The following is an 8,940-nucleotide window of genomic DNA, read 5'->3' as shown; positions in this document are numbered from 1 at the left end:
GATTCCAGGCTGTATCACAACCGGCTGTGATTGGGAGTTCCATAGGGAGGCGCACATTTGGCCCAGCGTCGTCCGGGGATAGGGTTTGGCTAGGGGTAGACCGTCATTGTGAATAAGAATTTATTCTTAACTGACTTGCCTAGTTAAATAAAGGTTAAATAAAAATACAAAATAAAAAGGGTTTTGTTTAGAGTGTGGACCTCCCAAGGATCCCAGATTGCATTCAACATAAGAATGGTTATCATTGTCTACCGCCACCTGTTGGGAGGAAACTAGAAATACAATCATACACTTGAAAACTATCTTTAATTATTTTTAATCGGACTGGAGAGATTAGATGTTTATAAAAAAAATGCTTGTAAAATCAAGCAAACTGCAATCTATTCGTATATGTTTTTTTATACGGCAATCGTTAAAGTTTTATAAAGTTTTTGCGCATCTTTCCTACGTCATCCGCTGGGAAAGCGGAAACGGATATAACTATTTGGCACATTGTTTGCAAATCTGCTGTGAGCAACAACGTTAATTAATTAACTTATTTACTTCCTAAAATGGCTCTTGAATCAAGAATCACACAAGAAGAGATACGAAAAATCCCTGAAAAGCCTATCGACCGAGAAAAGGTAAGCTATAAGCACTTTATATTCGCTTGGTTTGTGAGACAGCAATTCGCTAACGTAGTTAGCATTAACGAGCCTGCTGTGCTAGCAAATGCAGCTGCACTGCTTGAACTGTGCAAGTGACTCCCACTTCAAACTAAACTAATTGGTTGTAGTTCTGTAATCGGCTATAAGGGCATTTCATATTTTTTCCCGCTACCACAATTTCTAGGAGACTAGCCACGTTCCTGTCTAACCAGTTAACTAACTGTTTGTGTGTCTATAGACTTGTCCTCTTCTGCTGCGGGTATTTACGACCAACGGTGGCAGGCATCACAGAGGGGACGAATTCGCACGAGGACAAGTCCCTTCAAGTGAGCTGCAAATCTACACATGGTAAGAATATATAAATGGATGGCTGCACCTAGCGTCACGTAAGCCTAGGTGCAGGACCGGCAGGTAGCCTAGTGGTTAGAGCGTTGGGCAAGGAACTAGATTGAATCTTACCTAGTTAAATAAAGATTTTAAAAATGTGATAGCCAGTGCTTGAATTGGACTGAAATAGGTTCCGGTGTTGTTTCTGAAAATCTTCCCTCTGCCAGAATCCCCACCTTCTAATTTCATACATTTTGTGGCTAAAGTTAAATACTTTCTATAGAACAAACTTCACGTCAGGCAAACAAAAGTAATAATTAATGTGTGTTATATTAAACAAAGAGGCAGGAGTAAAATGTTGGCAAGCAATAAACATTTCAGAACAACTATGTCTGAATTATTATCCTTACACTTTCAAACATACTAGTCGAATAAGACATGGAAAGATGACGAATTTTGGCAAAGAGATTTATTTATAGACAAAAGCAGTAGAGGATTTAGGTACAGGTGACATGGGCAGCTGCCGGGAACGGGGCCCGGGGGCAGGCGCTGAGAGGGGGGTTCGCCTAGGGCGCCATACAAGCTATAACCGCCACATACACTTGAAACAAATAGCCAAACTGCAGACAAATGCTTTCTTCTACTAAGATCAGTGAAATGTAGGCTAAGCTGACAACTGAGTGAAGAGCAGAAATATGAAATAGCAACCAAGTCGCAGAAATGAAGAACGTGAAGGGGAGGGGGTTCTGGCAAGGGGGGATTTTCGTCACTCATTTTGGGTGTCGTTACTGTTTATATTTAGGCGCAGTAGCGCCACAATACTTTTGAGCTAATATTCTATAAGATGTGCACGAGCTCAAGGAGAAGAAAATGTGGTACTTGCACTCTGCTCTGCCCAAGTCGAGCACTGGTGATAGTGTTGTGTGTGTGTGTTATACAGGGTACCATGGCTACATAGTTTTGATTACTGTTGTGACATGATGTTGTGTCCTTCTCCTGAAGGATGGATGCCTCGCTAAAGGAGCTGACCAGCCTAGTGAAGGAGGTGTACCCTGATGCTCGGAAGAAAGGAACACACTTTGGTTTCGCCATCGTTTATCCTGAGCCCAAAAGAAATGGCTACAGGTTAGTATACTACTCTACGGCCCTAGCTTAAAGGTAGAGTCAGCGGTATGATGTACAGGCACAAAGTAAACCACATTGTGGGTCAATTTCAGTAACGACTAAGAACTTTGAAGCGTAAGTCTCAACTTCTCTGCTGTTTTGGTCTCGTGGCTATCACGCTATAACAGCGTGAGGCAAACCCATTCACATCTGCAGATACTGTGTGTGACTGTGTGAGAGCGAAGTCTTGCATCTTGCTCATCTCAATATCTGCGGTGCTGCTCGTGGCAATGTCATATCGTTGGGGTCTACCTTCAGGGCAACTGGGCTGTTGTAGATTGAAGTCACGCTATGCTCTATAATCTTGGACACAGGGTGCGCATGGATTTGTTCCAGCCCAGTACAAACACACCAGGGTTTCTGTTAGGAAAATGTGGCGGTGGACAACGTGACCGGGAAGATTTGAGAATGTGTCCATATGGCAGAGGCTGGTGATCTCGTGTTAGTAGACTTTTAAATTCAATGACATTTTAATTGACATTTTTATGATTAACCACTTCACAATGATTTTGAGAAACAAAACCGTTATTGAAATGAAACTGGTCCAAGAACATGAGTATCTGGAAATATAACTAGCAGGCAGAACGATAGAAATGGTAGGATAAATTGTAAGTTCCCCCAAACTTGATACTCACGTGCTGCCTTTGAAGTCTATATAAAATAATTGCCTCCACGTTTCCATGGTCGGATTTTGCCTATACGCTACTTTGAAGCAAGGTAAGACATGTCTCATAATATTAAATAAAATATTAATGTTTCAAACAATTAAGTATTTAAAAAACAGAATGCGTAGTGCCTCCAGCTCACATTGTAAAGTGGTGGGTGATGTGCTGATAGCCTGTTGACCTGCACTTGAATGGTGAATGGGAGGCACACTTCAATTACCAGTTGAAAAATAAAAATACGAGCTATTTAAAAAAAAAAAAATCCTATACCAAAACTGTTAACATGCGATTGCATTTAGAAATTGTTGTGCATTGATTCAGCTGATAAATCACATGTTTTACTCTAGCAGTAACCAGTAGAGGAGCTGCAGGAGAAATCCTGCTTAAAATAGGCTGTGTATGCATGTGTGATAGTTGTATTGGATAAATAAGATACACGATGAGTAACAAACAGGACAATTTGAATTTGACTAAATTATTCAAATGAACCTATAGACCGATAAGCATGGCAGTTAAATGTATTTCCATCAATGATTAAAAAGCAATATTTTGCAACTGGATTTTTTTATATTTTGGTTGGCAACATTTTTATTCATTGGCTTAGTTTTTTTTTATGGCTAAAGCTGGCATTAGCTGGCTACTGGAACCCTGTACTGACTGAATTAAAGTGAGACTCAGCAACATGTTGTCACGAGCAGCAGGATGAACCGCAGGGTTCAGATGAGTGCAATGCAAGACGTTGCACTGGCAAAAAAATATCTGCGTAGGTGCACTACACGCTGCTGCATTAGACTTATTCTAAAATGGATTCAATAGTTTTTTTTGCCTCATTCTACACATCCCATAATGATAAAGCAAAACAGGTTTTATTTGTAAAAAAAAAAAAAAAAGTTATATATATATATATATATACACACACTTTCCATAAGTATTCAGATCCTTTACTCAGTACTTTGTTGAAGCACGTTTGGCAGTAACTACAGCATCAAGTCTTCTTGGGTATGACGCTACAAGCTTGGCACAACTGTATTTGAGGAGTTTCTCCCATTCTTCTCTGCAGATCCTCAAGCTCTGTCGGTTTGGGGGGGGGGGGGGGGGGGGTCACTGCACAGCTATTCTCAGTTCTCTCCAGAGATGTTCGATCGGGTTCAAGTCCGGGCTCTGGTTGGGCCACTCAAGGACATTCATAGACTTGTTCCGAAGCCACGTCTGCGTTGTCTTGACTGTGTGCTTAGGGTCGTTGTCCTTTTGGAAGGTGAACCTTCGCCCCAGTCTGAGGTCCTGAGCGCTCTGGAGCAGGTTTTCATCAAGGATCGCTCTGTACTTTGCTCCGTTCATCTTTCCCTTAATCCTGACAAGTCTCTCAGTCGCTGCCGCTGAAAAACATCCCACAGCATGATGCCACCATACTTCACTGTAGGGATGGTGCCAGGTTTCCTCAAGATGTGAGGCTTGGCATTCAGGCCAAAGAGTTCAATCTTGGTTTCATCAGACCAGATAATCTTGTTTCTCATGGTGTGAGTCTTTAGGTGCCTTTTGGCAAACTCCAAGTGGGCTGTCATGTGCCTTTTACTGAGTGGCGGCTTCCGTCTGGCCACTCTACCATGAAGGCCTGATTGGTGGAGTGCTGCAGAGATGGTTGTCCTTCTGGAAGGTTCTCCCATCTCCACAGAGGAACTCTGGAGCTCTGTCGGTGACCATCAGGTTCTTGGTCACCTCCCTAAACAAGGCCCTTCTCCCCCAATTGCTCAGTTTGGCTGGGAGGCCAGTTCTAGGAAGAGTCTTGGTGGTTCCAAACTTATTTCATTTAAGAATGATGGAGGCCACTGTGTTCTTGGCTATCTTCAATGCTGCAGAAATGTTTGGTACCCTTCCCCAGATCTGTGCCTTGACACAATCCTGTCTTGGAGCTCTACAGACAATTCCTTTCGACCTGGTTTGGTTTTTGCTCTGACATGCACTGTCAACAGTGGGACCTTTTTTATATAGACAGGTGTGTGCCTTTCCAAATCATGTCCAATCAATTGCATTTATCACAGGTGGACTCCAATCAAGTTGTAGAAACATCTCAAGGATGATCAATAGGAACAGGATGCACCTGAGCTCAACTTCAAGGCTCATAGCAAATGGTCTGAATAGTTATGTAAATAAGGTATTTAAAATAAAAATGCAAAAAAATAATTTTTGCTCTGTCATTATGGGGTTTTGTGTGTAGATTAATGAAGGAAAACAATTCGTTTAATACATTTTAGAATAAGGCTGTAACATAAGAAAATGTCAAGGCGTTTGAATACTTTCCGAATGCTCTGTAGTTGTTGCGGAAGTCAGCCTGACATTGCTGTTTGCTTTGTGCATTGCTGACTACCTTAAATCAAGAGCTTGATGGTCAGTGGATTAGGTAAATCGGCTGGGTTTGCCTTTTTAAAAGTATTTAAACATTGCCTCAATTGTTTGGATGATGTCATTTTGAAAGTACTGTTGTCTCACCCACGGTCTCTATGGTTACAGAGTGAAAGACATCGGCAACACTGTGTCAGGCAGGAAGGGGGAAAATGACTCCATGACGCTACAGTCGCAGCGCTTCCAGATAGGAGACTACCTGGACATAGCCATCACACCACCCAACAGAGCCCCCCCACTTAACCCACGCATGGGCATGGGGAGGCCCTTCTGAACGCATCCACACCTGAACATAACCATCATATCACAAAACCCAAACCCACCTCTAAACATACATAAAGCCTTTCTGATCACACTGACTGACTCTTACCATCTCTCAGGAGACTACCGTGACTTTCAATAGGGCCATCCTTCAGATTTGACTGTCCCCCGCATACATGCTTTTTTGGGCCTTTTTATCTTCTGATAGATCATATTTCAGACATGTATGTTACTTTTTTACCCTCGTCTCCCATCTTGGATAATGTGAAATAAAGTTGCCGTCTTACAATAAAACAATTTCTGTCATTCCTTTTTATAACAATACCAGCAGAAAGAGTGTTTGTGTAATGCCTGGTCTAGTGTAGTTGGGGTTGTTGCAATGTCATAATGGTTCCTGTAGGGGGCAGCATTAAGACACAAATACTGTTAACACAGTCTAGACCCCTTCCCACTAGAACAGAGGAAGCCATCTGGGGCCTTGTTTCCTTTCATCCCAGCTCATCTGTTTCCAAAGGCTTCTCTTGGAATGTTTCTTTTTTCATCCCTAATGTACTATTTATTTTATTTTTTCCCCCTTGTGAAGAGTGATGTAATAAAGCTGTTGGCATGGTGATTGCTAGACCCCTTATTTCTGGAATCCAGCAGTAATGAGGACGGAACATCAGGGCTGGCGGGCGCATGACAGATGTGATGGATCCCTGTAGTCCTGCAGAACCAAACCTGTACTGTCATCTAGACCAGGGAATCCCTCTGCCATCTGCTCATCTGGCCTGGATCCAGTTATTGAATCTGATGTTTTATATTATTGATGAATGTCTCTTATACTATACTTCACTTAGGAGAGACCTTATAGACCCCATAGACAATATATCAGTTGCCTGTAATTCTAATTGTTCTAGATCTATGATCGACTCTACCAATAAGGATAGCCATTTTAATGTTCTTGTCCCATAGCTACAAAGCGTCTCAGGGTAGGAGTGCTGATCTAGGATCAGTTTGGGCTTTTGGATCATAATTAAAATATATGGACAGGTCCTAGATCAGCAATGCTACTCTGAATTGCTTTGTGGACATGGGACCAGGTCTTGAATTTTTTTTTCTCACTTGACAAAATTCTGATGTAGCCTTAAAAAATGAATGTATAAACAAAGTGACAATGCCTTTCTTTGTAATGTAATAATCCTCAGTGAGTTTGAAGACCTGCTCCTGTCTCTGCGTTCGATGGTCTGCGATGATTGATAATGCATCACTGCTAATGTTGTCAGTCATTAATTCACATTACACACTGCTATCATTGGATGCAGCAGACTGAGAAATGTTATGACACCATTGAGGGTTTTATTAGAGATTAATATTTGCACATATAAGAATTAAGTATGACATCAAAACATGGCCATATAGCGTGTTTACAGCTGTGTCTCTCGTATCTGCATAAGCCATCCCAATTTGTTTGTGGTGGTTATCGTCAACATTGTCTATGTGGCAATCAATGCCTTGCAGAATAAGTTGATGCATATTTCCTGAAGAAGATATTCATCTGAGGCTCAGCGGTTTTGATGTGACTCCCATTACATTCCTCCAATGGTTTCTATAGGGAACAAACAATTAAAACAGTGACATGCTGACCACCGAATCACCCACAGTCAGGAGCGTTGTAGTATAATGCTTCTAGGTTAGGCTAATTTACAGCACCGTTGATCTGTTGATTCTCAGATATACTGGAACAACCTCGGAATAGGTTGTCTTGTCAGATCAGTGGTCCAGTCACTGGGGTTATTGAGCCAACTATATACTGTAATAGCGTAATGGGTATTGTGTCTCTGAAATGAGAAGAGACATCACAGAGAATAACACAACAGACTGACGCTTCAGTGGCCATTTGCTTTAATGACAACGGACATTTGAATCAGAGGAGCAAACCATTTTTCATCAGAGCAAATATGGGCTGAGTTATTCCACCTGAGCTATGCAGAGAGGCCACGGTGGGCATTCAGAGAAAATGGGAAGAGATGTAAAGACAAGCCCATGTTTTAGGGAGAGAGCGTTTTCTCTCTGCCTGCACGCCCTCCCGGTTCATTCATTCGACACGCTGCTGTCAGACGGGTGTGTGAAGGGGGTAAACCTGTTTATTCTCCGAGAGCAATCGCTGGGTTTATTTATAGTTGGCCCCCAACTGGGTGTGTGGCACTTGGAGAAATTGCCAATTAAGGAGCAAGCACACCAATGATTGCGGGACTGCATTGGTGAGACAGACACAGCTGCGACAATGGACAGGATGGATAGAAAGGAGTAGAACATGAATGAAGAAATGAAGCAGCACTCACACACCCAAGTTCCTTCCTTTGCCAATTAAATGAATGGTTTTAATATCAGTGAGTATCCTAGATTGGATTAGAATTGCAGATTATATGATATGATATTAACAGGCACGACGTACGTGCACTCTTGATTCAGCCACATCCATCATATTACACATGCAACAGTGTGCTCATGCCAAGATGTGTGTTTATGTTCTATCTCTGACCTGATGGTGTACTCAGCCCAGTAGCCACCCAGTCGTAGCTGAGCACTGTCCAACGGGCTAATTGAGATGAATAGTTATTTCCCTGTGTGCGGTGGTGCTACCAGTCCAGTAGGGCTGGGCGACTCTACAGAGTTATCGACAGAGTTTGGCTTGCCTTTGGCCATTATTGTTTTCAACCAAAAACCCTTGTTGAAATCAAAATGGACAAAATCTAATACCATTGTATTTTAACATTATTATGACGTACACTAAGTATACAAAATGTTAAAGATGCACTATGCAGAAATTGCTCCGGCATTTCCTTGTTGCTAAAATTTGAATAGTTAGCCTAATTTCAGTTTGTGTGACAAAACAAGCAAGAAAAGTGTAGATAATCATTGTAACACCAAAACCGCTGTGAAATATCTTTCCCATAACATGAATATAGTATTTTCAGCTATTTGAAGCTGGTGTATAAAAACATAAGTAAAAGACACAAACACAAAACTTAAGAATGGGAAGCATAGAAATAGTGCACATAGAACAGATACACCGCTTCTTAGACTTGCTTTCAATGACAATGACAGATCTATAACACAAAAAGTTACATATTGCAGCTTTAAGAACACCTTCCTAATATTGAGTTGTCCAGACCTGTGCCTGACCAGACCTCTTCTACTGGCAGCCTCTTCAGCCACCCACTCTGGTCTGAGTCACAGACCATGGCATCAGCCTGGCAAGACGACCTTGAACTTACCCTGGAGGCTCATGGGACAGGGGCCAGTGTGTGTGTCCGATACAGACGGCTGACATTAAATGGCATTTCTGGCAGCAGGTGTGTTTGAAGGAAACCTATTAAGAAAGAGACTCACCCCCATCTCTCTCTCTCTCTCTCTCTCTCTCTCTCTCTCTCTCTCTCTCTCTCTCTATCATCTATCTCACTCACTCTCCCTCTCTCTCTCTCTTTCTCTCT

General features: G+C 42.0%; 1 protein-coding gene across 1 annotated transcript; it reads left to right on the top strand.

The window, feature by feature from the left end:
* The first annotated feature begins 461 nt into the window (after window positions 1-461).
* On the top strand, window positions 462-6,074 carry LOC139414089 (histone deacetylase complex subunit SAP18-like). Its single transcript, XM_071161971.1, has 4 exons — window positions 462-623; window positions 886-995; window positions 1,977-2,099; window positions 5,312-6,074. Exons 1-4 carry the CDS (start codon window positions 552-554, stop codon window positions 5,475-5,477), a joined length of 471 nt encoding a protein of 156 aa, XP_071018072.1. The 5' UTR covers window positions 462-551; the 3' UTR covers window positions 5,478-6,074.
* The last annotated feature ends 2,866 nt before the right edge of the window (window positions 6,075-8,940 follow it).

The sequence above is a fragment of the Oncorhynchus clarkii genome, chromosome 7 (genome assembly GCF_045791955.1).
Source record: "Oncorhynchus clarkii lewisi isolate Uvic-CL-2024 chromosome 7, UVic_Ocla_1.0, whole genome shotgun sequence".
In the NCBI taxonomy this organism is placed as follows: domain Eukaryota; kingdom Metazoa; phylum Chordata; class Actinopteri; order Salmoniformes; family Salmonidae; genus Oncorhynchus; species Oncorhynchus clarkii.
The sequence above is the reverse complement of the archived record's forward strand: the minus strand, read 5'-3'. Positions and strand labels throughout refer to the sequence as shown.